Raw genomic sequence first — 23590 nt, forward strand, 5'->3', positions numbered from 1 at the left:
GCATCACCTCGAAAAATTGTTTGGGGAGCAGTTAGCATTAATGTGAGCCCGTTGCTAATGGTTTCTGCAAAAGGGGACAGTGCTGTTTCATCCTCAACAGGATCCAAATGATGGCTGTTTTATGTGGTGCTAGGATAAGCTCATACAGAGTAAAAACAGCAGGCTAAATGTCACGCTCATATAATCTGGAGACATTACTATGTTACATAGTTGGCCGGTATCAAAGGTTAATTGGGAATGTACACAGAAATCAAGCTGTGCAAAAGATGATTTTCGTGCCGTACCTCCCACAAAGGCGTCTCCCGCTCCGTTAGTGTCCACAATATCGTTCTGGTCAATGTCCAGAACAGGGAACATGGTCACCCTCTCACCTGTGGTCAAGACAACGAAGGGGATTTAATTAAAAATGAACACCAACCAACCAAGTTTGGCTTATTACTTCTTTGATTGTGAATTCATAAAAAAAAAAGAAAAAGAAAAAAAATCATAGGTCATGTCACACAGCAAGGCTTTGTTATAATTGGAGAAAGTTGGTTATTCAATTTTAGCACTTCAGCATGAGATGGGGTTTTTTTTGCTAATTAATGACATGTAAAATAGAAGAATATGACTTACAAGACATGTACTGCATAATTAGAGTTGAGTAACCATTAAGGAACTCAAAGCTAATCATGTTGGAAGTCGGAGTAAAGATGTAGCCTTAATAGGACGGGAAACTTCACTTAGCATCATTATTATCATTATTAGTATCACTTTTTGAAGTTTGGGAAGCCATGAACCAGACAAGGTTTGGATCTCAAAACAGGCTGAAAACAAATATATGAATCTGATATAATGTAATAGTGAAGAAAAAAAGAAAAAAAAAGCAATTTGACTAATTTTGTCAATGTCTCATTAGGCTGTTGTATTAGCCATGCTAATGGCTCGCAATGGTTCCGTCTACCTGTCAGTTGGTCCACTACTTTGGTCCTGACAAAAATATCTCAACAACTATTTGAGACATTGTCGTGAAAGTTTGTGCACACATTCAAAATCTGAATTTGTCCAGTCCAATGCTTTATGACCAGATACCTGCGAAACAAATAACACTCCCATCAGTCTCAGCTGTACATTGTGTTTAGTGCTAAACAGCAAATGTTCACATGCCAACATGCTAAACATCAGCATTTTAGCATCATCATTGTGAGCATGTTAGCATGCTGGTGTTAGCATTTACCTCAAAGCAGCCTCGCGAAGCTGCTACTCTTAAGTCTTGACAGATGATAATGCTAACATTTGAGAGGCTGTATTGAGTGACTGTTCGGCATTTTTGCATCAGAAAAAAAAAAAGATTATGAAAATAGTTCTGTTTTATCAGCGGATGAAGGGATTATGTAACTACTGTTTCAGCACAAATGACAAGGTAAATTAGACCTTAAAGGCAGAATGAGAAGGATTGTCTGCAAAAACAATGTACACGCTAATCCCTCTCAATCATCGCTTATGACTTATGCCCATATTTTCTTATTCTGCTGTGTTTGGGTCATTTCTGGGCGTCAACCTTTGGGCAGTGGGTGTGTAGCCCTGGCCAATAATGGCGTGCAGATCCAGATCGGCAGTTTGTGAGCATGCATTCAAGAGGAAGCCATGAATGTTGTGTTTACAAACCGCAGCCAACAAATCCTACTTCTTCTACCTTTAAAACAGGGGGTACTCCTGTAACTGAAACACTGCAATGTCCTGCAGCGGCTTAAATAAAATTTCCAGAAGCAACAGATGATCAAATGCAAAAATTCCCAACCTCTCTAATGCTTTAGGTGAGTGCTCTGATAAACAGTCACTGTAAGCTGTTTCAGTTAAAACCGGAATCCATTAAATGAGGGTCTCTTTATTATCTTCAGTGGATTATATTGCTTCAATTATCAGTAGCATATGCACTTCAAAGGGACTTCCAGTTTAAAGGAGAGGGGGGAAAAAAGAAACAAAAATCTACCAGATGACAAAGTCTGGAGGTGTAGAGTGACATTAAATCAGCAACTTATGTCAGAACAATCTAAACCACACACACAATCTTCAAACAATCCGAGAGCTCTGGTGCCGACATGAACCTTCAAAAAGGTGCAGGAGACAAAAGACTGACATGTGGATAAAAGGAACACGAGGAGGCTGACAGACCTCTTATTGAGAAAAAAAGGCTGGAGTTTAAGAACATGAGAGAAAAAAAACTACAAAAAAGTTGTTTAATGAGGCTCCCTGCTAATCTAACAATGGCTCACAGGATATCTGTGCCGCACATAAGACACCCCACCTTATTAATTTTTGAATACATTTCTGTCCTTGTCCTACAGGGCAAAAGATACACAACCTGCCGCCAAGCATATGCTCAACACATGAAGTCAAGGAAAAGACTGCAATACACCAACTGTGAAAACTCCATCAAGTTGTGGTTGAAAATGACATCTTACCGAGCAGAGAGTGATTGTATTCCAGGTCAGGCACTGACGATGCATCAGATAAAGACTGTGTTTTAATAACGACACATTTTCTCTTCAAAAGGAAAGCAGGTGATTGTCACTTTGCTAATAAATTACAATAAGACACGAATCCTTTTAGGATCAGCTAATTAGCTGCATAACGACTTTGCTTAATTAATGCCACAGATGAAGAATCCTCCGCCCTCTTGAAACGATTAACCGCAAAGGAAAATGTGCTAACAATAAATTACACTTTGTCAGTTATTCCACAGTTAAGAAACTTGAGTCGTTAGATGTGGTTGTGCTTACGCGGCGCACTTTGCGGTTAGAAAAGCGGATGCTTTAAAATCTGAAGCTGCTGCACTTGTTCAGCACAGATTCGGCTGTTCATTGGACCTGAGAAATCCAGTATAAATAACGGTGTAAATATGTTTATGCTTGTTAAAAAAAATGGTTACTCTCTCCAGTGTGGGTGTCAGGTCTTATTAGAAATTGGCAACAAGGTAACTTCTCACTTAAAGTGATGCTCATCTTTGTGATAACACGACATGCAGAGGTGTCAGAATTCACTGAACAAACCTGAATCTGTTAGACCTATCGCTGTGTTGTGGCAATTAAGACTTCTGGAATTGGCTTCTTGTTAAAATCCTTTAAATTCAGTGGGAATTGGATACTCGAACATGCATCAGGGTGTTCTTTTCTTCCTCTTTGTGCAGCTCTCTGGCTGAGTTTTTTCCTTTTATTTCACTCAACTGGTGCTTCCAGGAAATTGGCATATTTACAATTTTTCCACCAAACTAGTGCATTTTTTCACTGTTTTCTACAAGAAAGAATCAGAATTTGGAACCACAGCTAAAGTCAATTTTAAGTTCTTTAAGTAATTGTGTTGCTCTACAGCTCACTACCGCAGCAATTACTGGAGGCAGTGCCGTGGACAATGAATCCTGATAACGTTGGCGACTCTTTAGCGCCATCATCAGGTGAAAATCTTGCAGAGGTAAATAAATTCCCATCAGCCTCAGCTGCACTTTGTGTTTAGCCTTAATTAGCATATGTTAGCATGTTAACACATGACTTGCTAAACACCAGCATGTTAGCATTGTCATTGTGAGCATATTAGCATGTTAGCTCCAAGTACCATTGAGCCGAAGTACGGCCTCATAGATCAGCTAGCATGGCTGTAGACTTTAAGTGTTTAAACATCAAGTCAATTTTACATATATGGACGAAAATCTTATAGATCCTAGATGACTGCAATTTCTTAAAAAATCACACCAAAACAGACACATTTAATGCAATTTTCTTTAAAAAAGCAGCTGCAAATTCATTCATTTTGGGCACAAAAAAGCTCAACAGGTACATTTAAGCATTTGGACTTGTACCTTGATATTTGGTCCTTGTCAATAGAGATGTTTTTTTTTTTTTTTAATTCTTCTTTTCTTTCATAAAACATGTAGACGCGAACATGTGAATTTGAATTTCAGCCCCTCTGAGACGTACTCTTTAACATTTCCAACTGATCGGCTCATTGTGGGCGGCATGATGTTGTTGATGGCGTTCAGAACTTTCCGAGAACTCTTTCTAGAAGCATGGCACAACACACATCCAATATTTCTCTTCCTTCTCCCATCACGGCCAGAGCTTGTACTCTGCTGCTGGGGGAAAGTTCACATAACCTCATTGATGCAAATTATTAAATTTGACTGACATGTTAACTCAGGTTACAGTCCAACAATTCCCCAGCCGTCTGCAGCACAGATCCAATTGGCAACAATGGCATGAAAAAAAAAAACCTCCTGCCAAAACACTCTGTTGTTACTGGCTTGTAGAACGTCTGAAAACATCACTTTGCTGAAATCATTTCACATTTCACTGTAATGAGATCGGCAACATTATTTTCAATCACTGAAACTCTGCAGTACTTTTTAACTGTACTTTAACACTAACATATTCTTGTTCCTAGAGTGTGGTTTGACAAAATGAGTGAAGCAGCAGACTGGTAGTGAATATGTGGGAGTGTAGTATGGCTGTGCTTTGACAGGTAAACTGCAACAGAGAGAGAGAGAGAGAGAGAGAGAAAAAAAGCTGTGAGAAAAAATTTGAAGGAACTCAAATACTTCCTTCGAGTAAGCTATAATTGTGTGCTTTTGTTAATTCGCTCTTCATAATTCCCTCATTACAACTCTTGAATGGTGGTGATTAAACTTAAGAAATTCTTTCAACAGGCGTCTCTTTGAAATGAGTATCAATTAAGCCCTTTATTATTGGCCATTCTTTTTAACAATGCCAATTCACAGCACAACACTGACTGAGAAAATGCTCTCCTGTTAAAAAAAAAAAAAAAAAAAGCAACTGTACATGCAAATAAGACGACCTCGGCTTTATTGGAAAATGAGCATATGGAGCGATGTTCTGACTCCGACTGAAATTATTACACGCTTCATTTGATTGTGTTCCAGCGCTCACTATTGTTGCTTTGACAGAAAGCAGGTAGATCAAATAGTTGGCAGGTCATTAAAATTAACTTTGATCCTGTCGTACTGTATCATCTTCACAAGCAAAACGATTAATGCATCATTTTAAATGACGAGCTGCTAAGTGACTGGAAAGCACACATGACTATTCAGCTGAACGCCATGAGCTAAAGGACTGAAGAGTTGAAGTACAACATCTTTATGTGAGAAACTTCCCCAAGAATACTACTTCTTCTTCTGGAACGTTTCCTTTTGCTTTCCAGCCAAACTCTGAGCCTCGAAGAGGAAAACAACGTCCCGCTCTTGGCAAACGCGGCAGGTTAGGAGCAAGTTGACATTCAATCTGTTTCCCTATCATAACCAGCATCTTTGTTCACAATTGAGTTAGAAAAAAATGCATATGCCTGTAATTACTGTAACCACAGGCAAAAGATCATCGCCAACCAATATCCTTTCAGGGAGACATGAAAGAAAACATTTCAATGTGAGATGCCAAGGGAAAAGAGAGGCGGTCTTTCTCACAGCGCTGAATGTTAATTGATTTAGTCTATCACGAAGTATAGACCATAAACATCCTGCTTTTTAAAGAGATTATTCAAGTCGACCTGTCAGTAATTCTGCAACGCTTCATCTACTGGAACTTTGGAGAGACTGACAAATAAACCTGCTTTAAAAAAAGCCTCCTGCCTTGCAGCCTGTACTCATTCCTCAGTCTACCTTATGTGATTAACATGTATAGATCAGGTTTTTTTCCAAGTCGAAATCTGCCTGCTCGGCCCCCTCGAGAGCCCTAAAACTCCGCAAGGAGCCGAGTCAGGCTTTATCAAGTCCTTATCAGCGATTAGAGCGGCGACCCCCGCTGAATGATCGTTTATTAGATCTTCTCACCGTTAAGGTTCAGGGCACAATGATCTTAATTACTGCTTTAATGGGTGTATAAGCAAAAGCCCAGTGTAGTTCAGCAGTGTCAGTGGCAGCTAAATAAAGGGCCATTTCCCCTGCTCCCAGCTCTTAAAAGGCACGTTTGAAGCGGTGGCGTGATGAAAGGCTCCAAATGAAGGGCAGGGAAAAAAAAAAAAAAGAACAATAACAAATTGACATCTCTTTTTGGAGAATTATACCACGGGGGAAGGCATTCTCCCATCCTTAATCACTATAAAATGGTTTAACATGACATGCAGAGGCTGGCAAATGATCAAATCCTGACAGGAGGACAAATTGCAAACAAAATGAGAGATCAAGTTTATTAGAGCGCCGCCTCTGGGAAATGAAAATCTTTAATTCTCTTTTTACATTGACATTTATTTGGCTGGCATGAATAGCGATGTTCACACACACACACACACACACACAAACACACACACCGATTGTGCTGCACCGACTACTGTAACTGCTCCACTGCAATGATAGCACAGTCAATGACATTTATCATGTTTGCCTTTGTAGATGACATCTGAAACACATTGTCTTTCATCCCGCCTGCATTCATCATGTATTTTATATAAAGTTCACAGCGGCGCGCGGCTCTGTCTTCATGCAGGAGCAATGAGAGGAGCAGGCAGGAATTATCCATCACCTCCAGCACAATGGATGGATTCTTGTTCTTTTTAACTGTCGGGCTCCTGCTTAAAGATTTCTTTTCGAATTCTCATGAAAGGCAATGCACTTCCAGGAATTCTACTTTGAAAATGAATGTGGCCGCCGCGTCGCCCTTCGGAGCGGAAGAGCTGCACTGAGTGATTTTTTATGTTATTTTGCATGTATTTGGCATAATATGACATTGACAAAATTATCTTTATTAATAGTGTGATATAATCATGAGTAGATACCACAGTGACATCTAATTTACACTTCCAAGAGACGAAGCAGCTTTAGCATTAATTGAGGGTTTTGTTTGTATGCATCAGTGTATAATATTCACCATTCTTTACGCTCTGTTTTTGTTCTCCACCAGCTCCTGAGGGAAATATCTGCTTATTTACCTGCTAAATGCTCTACTATGTCCCCCATGTAGTTGTTCACTGTGTCTATAGTGGGTTTATCATAGCTTTATTGCTGATAACAGCTGCCTGCTGTGGCTGTTAACAACACTGATGAGAGAGATCCTAACAGTAAAGTTACCGGCCGTAAAACCAAAAAATCAGTTAAAAGACGCTAACAACCGCAGAGTGAGGTATTCTATAATTCTGTTCATTACATCCCCTTTGACATCACACACCGTTATCTTATCCATTGTTAATATAAAAATATTGATTACAGCCACTTTCACCCTTTATTATACCAAGTTAGTCTCTTGAGACAACTGAAACACAAATCACAATGGGAAGCACAGAAAACATAAGATTAATTATTGATTTTTTAATAATGCCACCAGTGACATACTGTCGCTTCAGCTCGTAAATCCTCTTGCCAGCAGTATGAAATTGAGGACATTGGACACATGTGAAGGCAGTGTCCTGCAGTGCTAACAGCGCTGCTGTAGCTGTGCTTCTCTGCAGTCCCCAGTGATGAGTGATATGTTGGAGTCTTTACCTGAGGCCATCTCTCCCCGCGCACGACTAGTCTGAGCTGCAAGGGCAACGAGGAGAGACACCCCGTGGCTCTAAACAAAGGCAAAGGCTCCCAGCAGTAATCGGAAACTATCGTCTCTCCCCACACCGCTTAAACCTGCAACCCCTGCTCAGTTGTGATGACACTGCCTTTTAATGTCCCACTAACAAATCTGCCCTGAATCAAAGGAAACCGGATTGATTTGTGGACCAACATTGTCAAGCCTCTCCTCAAGGTCACTATGCCAGCATTTTGCAGGGGAAAAAAAAAAGGCCAGGATGTGAGAGTTGCAGCATTAAAAATTGCTGAGGACTGGCCTGGAGTCTGTCCAAGACAAAGTTAGAAGTACTTCACAAATCAATGCCTGCTCTCTGCATCCCCCACATTTCTTTTGTGCTGTGAAATGACAGAATGTAGTGCAAGCATTCTTTTTTTTAACATCTGGTGTCAATATTGCAGGTTAACTTCAAAGAAATTACTGATAGCATTCGGCTCTCTTCAGTCAGCAATCTACCATCTATTTAAGGCTGCGCTCTGCAGTTTTGAGATATGAGGTTTAAGCGAAGGGTAAAGATGTCCAAAAGGGGCCAAAGTCGGGGTGGCTTCAAGTGGTGCTTAAGTGGAAATATGTATAAAGAACAGATAAAAACCAGAAAACAAACTTGGCCTACCAACAGTTGCAACGGTGTCATCCTTGCCCTGGGTGAAGACCACCACTCGTTGCCTCTTCGTGTTGTCCTTGGGGAGGTTTTGGGTTTTCTTTGCAATCTCCGCGATGTCATCTGTCTGTAAAAACACCAGACCACTGGGTGAGTGTGTTAAGTTGACTGGATGCATCGTGAGGAGCAATTTCTGAGGAGTTAATCAAAGATCACAAGTGTGACTGAGAGAGGTCAGATTTTTCCAATGCTGGCAGACGGATCAAGTGATAATGAAACCAGATGGGCTATGAAACCGCTTCGAGAAAGATCAATAGGACTGCTCAATGATGTTTCCATGCAGTTACGGGAGAGCTGTAAAATATTAGAATGTCATATTCCCTAAGTGAGATGAAAATAAGCGTGTGAAGATATGCTGTTGTCAGATAAAGCTACTTCTGCCAGCTGAAGGGATAGGTGGTGCGTGTACTGTATCATTCTCTTCCTGAAACAGGCCATCTCTCCTCAGCATCTGCACAGAATGGATATTCTCGCCTGGAGACGACAGAACTCTCCGGAGTGCTTGCCTTTGATCATGAGAGGGATAAAAAAACCCACACCTGTCAGTGCTACTTTATTATTAACTCATCATGATGTACTATGAGCAGGTGGAATGTCTTTATCGCCGCTTCGCAGCGGGGTGGACTCTGCTTTTCCGTAATACAGCACACTGAGGAGCTAGCATTAAGGGTCGTAGACGCCTCTAGCATCTGTATCAAAGCTAACACTGGAGCACCTTCAGGGCGAGCAAATACTGCGGTTATGGGAGTAATCAGAGAGATAGGCTCCAATACCACCAGCCACACTGGCTCACTCAAACCAATGAGCTTTTACACCTCTAAATGCTTCCCAAATGTCCTTTAATCAGCCCTGAGAGGTCCGGGGAGACCCTTGGCTGAGGAAAAATGGGTGTAACACTCTAAGTAAGTGCTAATGGTGAGGTTAATACAGAGGCTGTTAGCAGGCGATGGCGAAAAAAAAAAAGGCAATTTGTCACTGTGACTGGATGTAACCACAAGCACTCCTCCAGACACTGAATGCAAAACCGCACAAGGCTTCGGCACATTGTCACCCTTCGGTTTTATGTTCGCTGACATAAAAAAAAGCGCTCTACTCAGGTTTAGGAGCTAAAAGGTTCTAAGGGCCAGAGGTGGTAGGGTAAGCATCATGGTTGTTGAGCAGGCTACACACACATAAACACACATAATCACACGCAGACAACGTCCTCCATTTCGCCTCTGCAGGCAAACTTACCTGACGAGTTCCTACGGCAAAAGAACGCAGAGAAATAACATGAGTGCAAGACAAATGAACTGACAAATGATATGGTCAATTGAGCTGACTGCTGACAAATGGCAATAGTTTCAATTGTGCGGCAATTGATCAGACATAAATCAACAAAAGCGAGTTTAACAGCGGTGCTAAAATGTGTTTCTGTGCCGAAGCCAGTGAGGAAGTGATCATCTCCACTGCAGGCTGTTTGAGAAACACAGCCAGGGAGAGATTCAATTAGAGCTGCGATGCACATAGTTCCTTGAGCATTTAAAGGAAACAGATCACAATCAGGCGACTGTGTTCACATCTGCTGATTGCTGTTTTAGAGAGGACAAGTGCTTTGTCTTGTATTTACACTGAAGAAGTGCTGCTGTCATTTTTATTTGTCATCCGTAATGTGATGATAACAATTCAGAGCACATTAAAAGAGCATCGTGCAGCGTTTTGGGTCAGGAATCGACTACTGGGCAGCAGCTCCAACAATATCCAATAATAGAATCTCTGACTGGACTTTAACTGAGTTTAAATGAACTTCACTCGCCTCCAAAAGAGTCTGTGACTCAATCTTGAATGCACTAATTACTTTCAGTTGTTTCTTAGATGTTTAGTGTAAATTTGACAGAATAACTTTTGAATATTTTTTGCGCCACAACTGGATCATAATTCTCAGTTGTTGTTAATCAGCTCATGCTGTAAAAATTAATGATTATGAGTGATGGGCTAGTATGTACACATGTAATCTTGTTTGATAGAATGCATGCTAATTAATGGAAGAAAGTTAACTGACACTTAACATTTGAGTTTAGCAAAACAATTCTCAGCACAAGAGCCACTTACTGGAAATGTTCTGGAGCTTTCAGCCACATCTCACCTTCCTCAGAGGATGATTTTGCTAAGTTGTCATGGATGGGGCTGTGCAGTATGACTGACATAGGTCATTTTATATCCAGATTTCCTGCCTGCATGCCTGTGAAGATTCTCATTCATCCAAGTCATGGTACCTCTAAGGCAGCTGGACTTGCTTGAGGTTCTAGAAGACGTTTTGGCCTCTCATCCAACAGGTTTCTTCAGTTCTAACTGACTGGTGGGGAGTCCCAGGCATTTATCCTCTTGCAGGATCATCAATCCACCCAGACATCATGTGAGTTGTTAGGGTCACATGAGTCATGGGTGTCAATGGGTGTTAATGGGTGAGTCATGGTGTGAATGGGTGGTCCTTGCGGTCTGGCCTTTTTGGATTGTGCGGTTCACATTGAAGATGAGAGATGAATCGAGGTCTACAGAAAACCTCCACACACCGATCAGTATTTGATCTTTGATTCTCACCACCCAGCGGGGCACGAGCTGGGGGTTATCAAAAGCCTACACCATCGGGCTCAGAATGTGGTCACAAGGACAGAAGCTTAATGTTTATGGCTACCCGAACTGGGCCTTCATCAAGACCATGAAGAGACACAGACCAGGAGGAGAAGAAAAAGGACCATAAACAGAACAATACTGTCATCCCTTTCATTGCGGGAGTATCTGAGAAACTCAGGAGGACTTTTAACAAACACCACATCCCTGTGTACCTCAAGCCCAGCAATACTCTGCAAGCTTGTCCACCCCAAGGACAAACACTCAGGCACAGGAGCAGTGTAGTGTACGCGGTCCAATGCAGCGAGGAATGCACAGACTTTTACATTGGGGAAACAAAACAACCGTTTCACAAATGCATCACAGGAGAGCCAACACCTCCGGTCAAGACTCAGCAGCCCACCCGCATCAACAATCATGTGCATAGCGGGGAAGACAGATCATTTGAAAGAGGAGTGAAAGAAGCCATCCATGTCAAACTGGAATGACCATCGCTGAACAGAGGAGCTGGTGCACAACAACACTTATCAGCCACGTACAATGCAGCCCTGAGATCCCTCCCCATGCGGCTTAACACTCATTCACACCAAGACTCATGTGACCCCAACGACTGGCCGGGAGGGTCAACGACCCTGCAAGAGGATAAACGCCTGGGACTCCCCACCAGTCAGTTAGAATTGAAGAAGTCTGTTGGATGAGAGGCTGAACGTCTTCTCGAAGTCCAGTTGCCTTTGCCAAAGAAAGCAAAGCGTTGTCCACAATGACGAGCAATATCGCCGTCAAGAGCGTCATTTGCGACACGATGAAATAAACGCTCAAGCACAACATGGTGTTTTTCTATTGTCACATGATACACATCATCAGATCACACAGCTCTAGTCATGGAGATGGCTCACTTGGTTTTATAAGCGTCACTGACATGATACCCGGTGGTCAGATGTGATCATCCTTGCTATATCTTCCTGCTGTTGAAAGCCATCAGATATGGCTGAAAGCTCCGCAAAACTGTGTGCTAAGGCTTTTGTCAAACTATTATTTCCAAGATCAGTAATGAATCTTGAAGTTCAGGGTATTTGTTTATTTTATGTTTTAAAAAAAATCATTATTAGACCAATTATACTGCTTTCAACTATATTACCCAGGATTATTCTGTACTCTGTTCATAATAGAAGTATATTGTGTATGTCTGAATGTTACATTTGCTTTAACAGTTGATTCAATTTAATAGTCTCTGCTTTAAACAAAGTCCTTGCGGTTACTCTTTACTGTATATATGTACTGAAGAATTGTCAGTGCACAACTATAGTATGGGGCCAAGTAAAATTGTCATCAGAAAGTGGCAAGTGGGAAAAAAGGACAACTGTGAACCATCTAGAAATGCCCTAAGTACAGTACACACCACTGATGTTATCTGAGAAATCACATTCATCCAATGCAATTTCGCAGAGTGTTCTGGCAAATCAGGTTGACATGGAAAATGTCAAAGAATTGTAACTACTAGGAGAGTCTACACTTTGCCCTTTGTGCATTTTTTTCTGATGTGAGCCCCCTCCATCACTACTCCCCCCCCCCCATTTTCCCCTGCCTTCATCCCTTCTCCTCTCTTAAACCTGTCACTGCCATCAGGATTGCATTTCTATTCCAGTCACGTTGATCACACCGTTAGTGATTCTGGATGACAATTATTCACACAGTGCAGAGCCATATTCAAGGCAGCACTACCTATGAAAGCGAGAAGGCACTCAAAATACCTGAGCGCATTTCAAAATCTCACATGCACCGGCCATTTGTGTTTTTGATTTCACATTTAAGAAGCAGCGCGAGGAATATGCAAAACACAAGCAAAATTTAGACCAAGGGAACATTCATTTTACACTGAAGAGGCAGCCCCACTTCAAAACACATAGTGCACATTCTATGGGGTAACAAGCACTGTAATTTTCATTTCCATAATCCAAAACCACAGGTGGCTGTAATTTGGTTATTAAAAGACTACAGTGTGTTTCAGTGTGGTGTAATGCTAAAGCAGTGAAGGGAAGACATACAGTATCATCCCTGAGTGCAATGAAGATAATGAGGAGGCTTTTTAACCAGGCAACCTGATGAGCACCAAGCCTGCAGAGAAAGGCTTGAAACCATGCCCAACTTCTCAGCTTCCCAAGAGGCTTTTCAAAATTCAATAAATAACATCTGTAGGCGATGTTGGGTGCAGACCTAGCAGAGTGCGTCATAACAGAGAGCTGGCTGAACAAAGAAACCATGACGACTGCCAGGTTTCCATAGCAACTGCTGCAAGGCCTGGAGAGTATAATAGCACATCAATCACTGTCCAAAAAGAACTTCATTATCAGCAAAAATAAACCTTTAGAATCTGTTTAGTGTGCAATTGCTGGTCAACTCACCTCAAAGCCCAGCTCTTTGGCAAATGTGGCCGCCTCCTAGAAAAGAAACACACACACACACACAAATGAACAGTTAATTACAGAGTCACAAACAGAGCAGAATGTCACACTCCAGACGTGAAGTAAAGACATCTCGCTTGCCTCCGCTCCTCACATGTGCAGCCATGTCACTTGAAAATAAGTAACCTGAGTTAGTGTTGCTCTGCCAACTCCTGATTTAATAGGCATGCAGCCCACCCGTTTAATCTATTGCCCCACTTCAGCTCATCTTACCACGGCAGCATGAGATAACACCATGTCAGCCTCCAGCCATGAAACCACCACTGAAACCATGAATATGTGCTGGTATGTGGGAATCCCCAACACTGCAGGCATTCAACACCTATTCTTATAGCAGGTGCATTTTAAAGGCCCATAGCAGAGTTAATGCAAGTTTTTGCCCCTTAACCGCAAATCATGTGATATTTACACTGAACGTTTTCAAACATATGCTGTAGTTTTAGATTGTGAGATGTATATTTTTTTCCCCACTCTTCAGGCAGCCATTGATTTCCATTCATTTATGTATGGCAGAAAAAATGGATGTTAAACTTTGTAAAATTTGTTTAAATTGTCTGTAAATTCACACTGTATAAGTTTTAGATATTCAGATGTATTTTTTTCTACAGTTTCAGGGTGTCTGTTAATTTCCATTAGAAATTCTCTTGAAACCTTTCTAATCGATCATACTGAACAATTCTGCATTATTTGCATTCTTTACTTTATCACTGCGTTGTTAGGCAATGTCAACTTCTTGAATCCATCTGCAATTAAACTGCATTACAGTTTAAGAGTTTCAAGTTTCAGGGGTTTTCCATTTGATTTTCAATGTGTGACTTTTAAACTGTATGAAAATGAGTGGAAATCAAGGGCTTCTCGGAAAGTATGTCCCAAATTTACACTGCACTGTCTACAAATATAAGTCATAAAAACAACAAAACAAATCTATGCTTATCAGTGTTTCAGTGTTTTTGGGACAAATTTCAGGGTCTGCTAATTGATTCCACATTGTTCAGAAATGAATGGAAACCAATGGATGTTAGTTGGGAAAATACTAAAATCTAAATTGCATCAGCAGGGTGTGCAATATGGCTGTGATGTCCAATTTGTGGTTTGTATTAAATAGGCCAAAATGTGCAAAACCACTGGTCTGATCCTTTAACTGGTGACAGAAGCTGTTGCTCGTCAGTTCGGAACGACGCCACAAATTGTGACAGGCAACCTCGTGCACTAAATTCACTTTTGACCCCAGATGGGGCAGTAAGTTGATGCTATGATTCTAAATAATCCAATTATCTGCAGAAGGGGGGCTGGTGTTTGCGTGACCTTGGGGAGAGGTTGACAACCTGGTCCTCAAACAGAAGGGGAGGAGATGACATGGAACAATAAGGTTACTGGGCCCTGGAGGAAAGCCTCACGGCTCTCTGCCTTGGATCAACATCACGGTGCCAGCAATATGTCAATTCATCAACCCCAAGCCCCCCCCCCCCCCCAACACACACACACACACACACACACCAACTCCTTCAACACACACACACAGAGGTTGAAAGGCTGGTCAATTAGCTTCTGTAGCCAAGAAGCGGTTTCATAATGAATAAAGGTGAGGAGTCTTGTCTTTTCTCCTCCCATTGCCTTTTCAATCCACAGAGGGCTTAGGTCTCACATTTGTTTTCATTTTATTTACAACCACATATTGACTTTCCTCCTCAGGAACGTTCCATCACGGACCAGCATGAGGCATCTCGCAGGGACACGAGCAGCTTGGAAAACGTCTTGTCAAAACAGTGATATTTCATCTCAAAGCATTTAGAAGAGACACATGAATGAAGGATGGGATAACAATGGTGCTGTTGAGCGGCACATGCCTCCATCTCACCCTCCGTCTCTCTCTAGTTAGCAGCTATAATATTTGTGAGAAAAGCCTTTCGAGAGAGTGTGGGTGTTAGAAGAAAAGATAATTGAAGCGATGTCTATGAGCCACATGTGTACAGTGTACTCCCTTTCAGGAATTTATTAATTTCTATGAGCTCTTATGAATGCCAACATCAAAAATATTTGATACTATAAGCTCAGCTAAACCTAATACATATATTGGTATGATAAATACTGTATGGTGGTAAATATGCAATTACTGGGACTACACAGGCAAGCCAATGAAACTGAAAAGATAGGAAATAAAAGTCACAATTTCTTAAGGGGCTTACGGTATTAATATTCAAAAATGTTTCAGGCTGTGCATGTTTCACATTTGACGTGTGCTGTTTTGGTACGTTGCGGTAGACGCTTTTCAAATGACAGTCCATGTGCTCCTACAGCTGTCGCAACAATGACAAGTGCTTCGAGTGACATCTGGGCAAAATCCTCTCGTGCTCAAAAAAGCATCTCGCTTGTTCGGAGATTGCTGTGATTGCACGCTCGCCTTTGATGATCCGCTCCGAGTCTGATTCCGAAGCAGAGAGGACTGTTGCAGATTTCGGGGCCTGCAAGTTCTCCTCCTTCTCCTCCTCGGGCAAACAAGGTAAAAGATAACAAGGCGGGCTGAGTGCATGAGCCCTCTGCAGCCATAGTTAGTATAAAGCTATCAGAATGTGTGAGATGTTGCTGCTGTCAGAGGCTTAAACAGTCAAAGGGATATTTTTAGAGAGCTTAAGCTAATAATCCAGAGCCCAGTCAGGGGGCGGGAGTCTACAATATCTTGCCAAGCAAAATGAAAGAGAAAACACACACTTCATGCAAAGGGCAGTTTTCACACTTTGTTTTCCTTGACACTGTATGTGACAGGGGCCTAACAGGCCTGGTTTATAAACTGTCTGTGCAGCCACAGAATGTGGGTACTCTACACGAAGCTATCCAGGCTGTACAGACTTCATTTTCGTCCTTTAAATGAAGCTAAATTGGTCAATTTGCATCCAGTCTTTATCTAATAGAGGAGCAAAGTGGGAATTCAGGGTTCTGGAAGTAAAAACTTTACTCATTTTCTTGCTGATTGTGTTAGGTGACTTGCAGTAAGAGTACTTCTGAGTCTTGGATGGACACCAACATTAGTAGTCATTCGGAGCCTTGTTCTCTGCCCACCTGATGAAATACACTCCAATATTTATTTGCTCTCCTTTTAGCTCTGCTTTTGGTCTCGACCAACTCATGGGCTAAATGCTATGCTACGTTCAGCAGCAGGTAGCGCCCTGTGCTCCTAAACCTGATTCCCTTCTTTGATTTAGCTAAACCCTCATTCCTGTGCTTTTAAGTTTTGATAGTGTATTTTTATATCAATGATCAATAATTAGATTTTATTTTATTTACTAAGGTTATGTCTATGCACAAACTACTGCGTTGATATTTACTACTCACAGTGCACACGCTGATACAGCCCTACTTACCAATGCTGGCATATTGAGGAACGCGGACTATTCATGGCTTCAGCATTTAAAGAAAACTGCTTTGCTACTAGTCCACTTTGCTGCATTGAATCCATAGCAGACATTTTCTACTGGCCTTAACATTTAATATATGCATGTTTGCTTGTGAGGCACCATGGTAGAAGAGGAAAGAAATTAATAAAACTAGAGAAGCCACTGGCTCTCCTTATAAAATATTCCAAGCAACAAACCAAAGCAAGCATTTAGTTTTTCTCCCTTGTAACAAGTTGTTGAGCATATGTCACAGCAGGAGTGAGAGTTGAAAAAAAAAATCCAATTTCAGTGTTTCCCAAAGAATCTAAATCAAAGAGCAAACCTCAGTGCTAAGGTTAATAAAAGTTGATAAGCTGAAAAGCGTAACTCCCCCGAGCCATTCAGAAAATAGGCATTTGCTTGACCGTGTTAGCCTAAGCTGATGCTGAAGCTGAAATTGAATTGTATTTGACATTGTGTGTGAGTGTGGGGGGTGAGATACTGAGGAGGGTATAGCCCTGACAAGCTATTTACAACAACACCCTTGTTTTCTTCTTCCTTCCTGGGCCTTTCAATCAGAGCTCATTTCAAAGACACTGGAGTCTTAAGCCTACAACCATTTAAAGGAGAACTGACTTCCTCGACTGTAGAATTAACATCACGATGGGGTTGGAAAATACGCCTGACTGGCTTAGTCGTCAAACTGCAAACTGGGAGAGAACAAATGATCAGGTCTGGACAGATGAGTTGGAAATGACAAACCACTTACTATAGAAGCCTGTTAAACTAAAATGAACCTGACTGGGTCATGGCACCTCAAATAATTCAGCCAATTATCAGTACTTACAGATATATACAACAATGGCGTAGGACATATTTTCCTCATTCCCTGCATGTAAGCGTAAGACATCACTGAGGCGAGTCAGACAGCTTCCATAAACGCCCAGTAAAAACAACATCTGGCATTCAGCTCAAGCGTTTCCAGTCAGATTACTACAGCATACATTACAGGGCTGTGGGTGGGGGCGGAGAATGAATAACTAATCAAGGCGATGGCATCAGTGGGGATTGTTATTGCCCTTGACTTGGCCTCTGGGTCACAAACATGACTCCTCCTGGATGCCAGGACGTCAGCCCCCAGCACGAGCCCAGGTGCTGCAGAACAGGAAGCTGCCACCTCAAAGATATGTGGGCTGATAATATGATCATGCAAGCTGATAGAACCTCGCTCACGCTGGGTGGAGGCAAGGCGGCCGCCTGCTACTCTGCAGGACAGATTAGGTAGGAATAAATCACCTGTACCGAGCCCTCCTGTAGCTCCCAGGAGAATGCAGCAATCCTGCTCAAGCATGACATGCCACAAACATGAGGGTAAACACACACGGAGCAACACACTCCAGAGAAGCAGGAGTCGCTTTTACCACCTCTGGGAATTTACTCAACAAAAACTGATGGAATTTCACTTTCGTTTGTACCAAACCATTAAGCGCAGTGTTTCATCTCTACCTAGTTATTTTCTTACATTCGAGTGTGATCGTTCGGGTTTAATCTGCAGGGTTTTTTTTTTTTTTTTTTTGTTACTGACAGACTTGCATCTGCCACGCACAGACAATTTAGCCGGATTCCAAACGAAAGCTTCCTCTCACTCCCAAATGCATTACGTTAAATTTGTCTTCTTATCAGTGTTTCTCTAAAGCTGTGAAAAAAGTTGTGAAAAGTCAAAAAAAAAAAAAAAAAAAAAAATGCACCTGCTGGAAAATGAGACTTTTTAAAAAATAACTCCATTATTTCTCCCTCTACGTTATACAACTTCATCCACTGTTCACCAGATGGTGTATTGTTGTGAGATAGAGCATCTACTTTTTCAGTACCTTCTGCAGTGCATAAGATGGTATTAATTTTCAACTTCTGTCAAACCTCTCTGCTAGCCTCGGGATATGTTCATTATATAATGCGCTGCTGTAAACTGTAATGTCACTTCTGCGTAGAGAATAGGGAAGTCTCACTCATGTTTTTCGCCTCTCAATCCAAATCCAATCTAAACCACAGTTTGCATAATGTTTACTATCATATTTTGTGGAGTGTCTAATTGTGTTGGACAAGATTTGGACATCTCTTCATCTCAAGTATGAACAAATACTGAAGTATTTTGGGGAGCTTTTGGCAGGTGCTGCTCCTGATGCAAACAACAGGCTTTACACTGCTCAGTCCTGATTCTGTGGATTGATTCAGGACGACCATTAGAGACGTCCTAAGGATCGTACTGGGGCAGGTCCGGGCATATTTTAACGATTCGTATCAGCTAAAGTAAAGTCGATAAAACTCTGATCCTTTCAATTTTACTGTGTTTGTCCAGCTAAGCCTGCTAGTTCCTTTATGACAGCCAGGCTGCACAGTGCAGCATTTTGCTCGCATGCCTGAGAAAATTAGAGTGTGTGAATATTAAAATTGTGGGTGACTCTGAGTTCAGGCACTGAAGTTGCTAAAATGCGTAGATTTGCTGATTATCATTAGCAAATGGACAAAAACAGTCAGGTTGCATTCAGGTCTCATTTTCAGGCAACGTGACCAGTGCTGTCACCAGTTAAAGTGACAAAAGTCGATGGCAGTAAATCACATCAGCTGTCGCTAATTAATGTTAATTCTGCGATGATGGCAGGCCCAAACAAAAGTTGTCTGTTGTTGGGATTGTGTGTTCCCTGCAGCCGGTGCCTGTATGCAGCCAAAGATCACTTTTGACAGAAGAAGCATCATTCTGTGACACCCCTCTCCGATCATGAGTGGACTCGAGTGGACTGGTCAACATTTTTCAGAAGTTCGCATTCTCCCATTTAATCTTTCCTTCATATCATATCAAATACGTAAGCTTACAAAACTTAATATATTTGAACTCTCAGTGTTACGTGTTTTGTGAAAAGGTGTGTCAGACTGAAAGTAGTCTACAGCTGTTATTTTAATATGTTGGGTATATTCAATCAGCATCTAAGTAACTATAAGCTATGTATGTTTATATATGTGTGTATGTATGTATGTATGTATGTGTACATATCTATATCGATATATCAGTATCAGCAGTTGTCTCAGAGTGGGATTGGGGCCAAAATTTTATTAGGCCATCCCCGACACTACTTAAAAAATTACTTCTGTTCATGTCGGCCTTTGGGGCACGAAGTTGATCACTGATTACAAGTATTTGATGTCACACACGAGGGAGACATAATGTGTTTAAATGAAGGGCTGTGAATTTTTACTGTACAGCAACGCAGGGTGTGCGAATTTCCCCGGCATCAGCAGTGTTGAACTGTGCCAGTTCATTAGATAGCACTGCAAACTGAACCAGAATCAAGGAAAAAAAAGACTGAAACAATTTGGTTGAACACTTCCCCTTTGAGTCCATTTGGATGAGATTTGTCCAAACTTGAAAGCAAGCGACAGGCTTGACCTAAGCTTTCATGTGACCAATTTCAACACTGCCCTTGCCTGCCAGTCCATTACACACCTCTAGCAACAGCCTCCGCTCCCATCTATCTCAGTCTGCCTACAGGGGCAGGAGAGAGGTCTCTTAGCAAGCCCACAGGGACGGCAGCAGCACCTACAGCACAGGTCCAAAGGTTAAACAATCGGAAACATGTGCAGTACATAAATATCTCTGCTGATAGCAATCTCAGCATGGGAAAGCAGGGTTTGCATAAGGGGCTCTGAACAGAGGATGTAACCTCAGATAGAGCAGGAGGGAACAGGCAGGGCATTCAGCCAGTCTGGTGGGGCTAATGGAAGCCGGGGCAGCGGCAGTAGCAGCTTTGTACTGGGGGGAGTTAGTTATCAGCCTGATGGCCTTATCAGCACTGAGGGCCTCTATCACACATCTCACCTCTGGGCTCTAACAAGGGGTCAGCACACAACGTCAGACTGCCAGAGACCGGCTATCTCTCAGGAAATGACACTGGATGAAGGAAAAGTGGCGGATGACTGCTCAAACAAGCAGGGCTAATGCAGCAGCTGAGTTTAGAGTTGAAAGATTTTTTATACCTTTTCAACATAAGCTATTACATATTTGTATTGTGGATACTATAGTTAACAGATCTGACTTCTCCTGATAGTTTGACTCTGCAGTGGATCAAGGAAATGCAATAAGGGCCCCTAAATGTACCCGAATGGCTGCTAGCACAACTCATATTGTTCTCAAGTTAAGTTTTACTTTTGCTTCAGCAAGTTTTATTGATTGTGTGGAAGTTTGTTTGGTCAAGGTCCACCTGATTGAATTTTTCAGGATTCAGGACTTCCACAGCTCGAAGATTACCGTTTCTTAGTCACGCATATGAAAGCAACTGAATTACAATCTTGATAACAGCTCTTTGGGCCAAATTTTCAGGGTCAATACATCATTTTTTCTTCACATTTCAGTGATAGAAATAATGCGTTTGGGTGCAACAGCAAGTTTGGGAATTGTTCAGCACTGGTGGAGTTTAAGTTCTCTAAATGCCCTCTAGTTAGAACCAGCTGCTGAAGGCCTTGAAAACCTATTTTCTTAACAATGCACCTTATGCTGCATGAAAGATTTATTGCATCCGTGTTTGGCCTGTGCTCTCCTCTCTTCTTTTAAGTGGGAAGAAAAAGGTGATGCCACATTTTCCATGCACCAATCAGAAAGGAACAATATAAGCATCAACAACATTTTGAGTTGTTTGCTTATGTTGTGAGTCAGTGAGTAAGTGAGTCAAATGTGATCAAAGCACACCCACATGGTCCTGATGAACCTTTTGAGTTTTGACTACTATTCACTCGAAGCTTAAGATGTTCATCCTAACTTTAACTGTGATTGCTGGTTATTTCGTACTGAATATTTTAATGTATAGAGACATGAAATCCATTTAAAAGCTCGCGTTCCTTCATTGCTTCTATCATTTTGCTGTCATGTTTGTGTAATCCAGTCTGGGTATTCTCCAGTCTGCTTTATGTTTTGAATGAATTTATGCATGCATATTTGATATGTGTAAACTCTGCTTCAAATAATGACCCGAGAATGGTGATTATGATTCTGCATGTATTTCTCACTCTGGGTAAAAGCAGTCTTTGTTGAAAAGTGTGCTCGGAAAACTTTTGATGAGGTTGAACCCAACGCCATCGCAGTCCATCAGTTACTCGCAGCTTATTATCCAGTAAATTCAACAGACATTTGGTTGCAGCTGCTGCAAACAAAGGTCAAGAAAGCAAACAGCTTTTTTCTGCTGCGAACTGTTGAGAACAGTGACCATGTCCTCCTGTGTATAATAAACATATGAGCATTTGGCCTGCTCTATTTACCCCCTAATGAGAAACAAAGATCTGCTCTGGAGGGACTTGCATGCTACAGACAATGAAAACCCGGGGAGGGGAAAAAAAGCTCTCAGAATAATTCAAACCATTTGTGTGCACAAGGGACATGAGAGCTTTGTCTGAATAAATTGGCCATACAAAAATTGAGATGATGTCCAGTGTGTTATCTGTTGATGTGGCATAAGATGGCCATTTGCCAGATGAAAAGCTGCACGGAGGGCAGGGGCCCGTCAGCACGGAGGCTAAATCATTTCACATTTATGCACACTGCTTACATGTGATGGTTGCAGGGAGAGCGAAATAATGGCACGGCTATTCTGGAAAGAAACACCTGGCATGATGAAAAAAAGGCAAGATAAATCAGAGAAACAGTCGTTTAATTCAGTTCAAGTCGGAGCAACAGGCAGCTTGAGCGAAGCAACGTTTCTGAAATAAACCCACGAATTTCATTACTCATTGCATGAGGCAAATTAATTCGATATTACGGGTGAGTAGATTATGCTTGTTGATTACGTCTTTGTCGTTTTCTTATCCAGAGTTTCCTAACCATGAGGAGAATAGGGGAGACCTCCAAATGACACTGGAAAACATGACTGTATAGCCTGGACTGTGGGAATACAATCATGAGAAGACAAAGGCCAGTCCTCCCGCCAACTCTGTGTGGATAAGAGGATTGGAGATGGGTAGAAAGCAAGCAGCCAAACTCCAAGCAGCAGTGGTTTGGGGGGTGTTCGTGGAGGGGAGGGGGCAGGCATGAGGGTTGTAAGGCTATCTGGGAAGCCCGCCGGTGTTCAAACTTCTACGAGTCCCTCCAGCAACAAGCTGATATCCTGCACTCTCTCCTGCTGTGACAGAAATACACTGGTCTCAGCGCCAGCAGAACGTGGGCACTATTGATCTGCTCCCAGCGCAATATCTCCTCTTACATCCATAATTATTCTCCTTCAGAGGACTCCACCTTGTGCCCCGGCTGCCCGACTAGCAGGCTGGCTGGCTCTCTATCCGCCTCCTTGTTAAAGATGCTCTATGGTCTCACATTTCACGATGCACTGCCAAAGACCCCCCTCTCTTAACCCCGGCATTTTCGAATATTTCATGGTTCAATCCCAGGGTTGGGGAAGGCGGCTTCAGCACAGCACAATTACAGTGGTTAGCCGGACTCCTCTGGTGGAGCCATGCTGGCTCCCAAAGTACCATGACTCGCAAACAGACAGGCCAGGAAAAACAGAGGAATGTTGGAGAGCTCATTCTTCTTCTGTGCGGAATCCTCTCACTGCCAGTGTGCACACAGGAACAGGCTGGTGCTTTGATTGCAGCAGTTGCAGTGTGATGTGGTGACACTTTACTTGATCTAGCGAAGTGGTTCCTAATACTTCTGGCTTGTGACCCTTTAAGGTGAGACTGTGTACCCTTTGAGGGAAATAACACAGTCTTCCAACAACAAATGGAAAGTTTATTTCTTGATTTAACACACTTTTGCTACCCCTGCCTCACTTGGGGTTGACCGATAGCTTATAGTTGCTAATGTTAGCTAACATATGAGCATCCTTTAGGTAGATATTGCTGCATAAATGATATTAAGGGGGACAGTTTGCTGACTTTACTTCTTGTCAGACTACATTTTAGCATGTAAAT

The 23590-nt window shown here is 42.0% G+C and overlaps 1 protein-coding gene across 2 annotated transcripts in view; it reads right to left on the reverse strand.

Moving 5' to 3' along the window:
* LOC143338628 (adenosine kinase-like) overlaps window positions 1–23590 on the reverse strand; it is a 101196-nt gene that overhangs the window by 1305 nt on the left and 76301 nt on the right. For both annotated transcript variants that reach the window (XM_076759169.1, XM_076759170.1), the window contains exons 8-10: window positions 13209–13244; window positions 8149–8263; window positions 285–371 (exon numbers count right to left, since the gene is read on the reverse strand). In XM_076759169.1, coding sequence (XP_076615284.1) covers window positions 285–371; window positions 8149–8263; window positions 13209–13244 — 238 coding nt within the window. The remainder of the gene's footprint in view (window positions 1–284; window positions 372–8148; window positions 8264–13208; window positions 13245–23590) is intronic.

The sequence above is a fragment of the Chaetodon auriga genome, chromosome 20, assembly GCF_051107435.1.
Source record: "Chaetodon auriga isolate fChaAug3 chromosome 20, fChaAug3.hap1, whole genome shotgun sequence".
Classification (NCBI taxonomy): Eukaryota; Metazoa; Chordata; class Actinopteri; order Chaetodontiformes; family Chaetodontidae; genus Chaetodon; species Chaetodon auriga.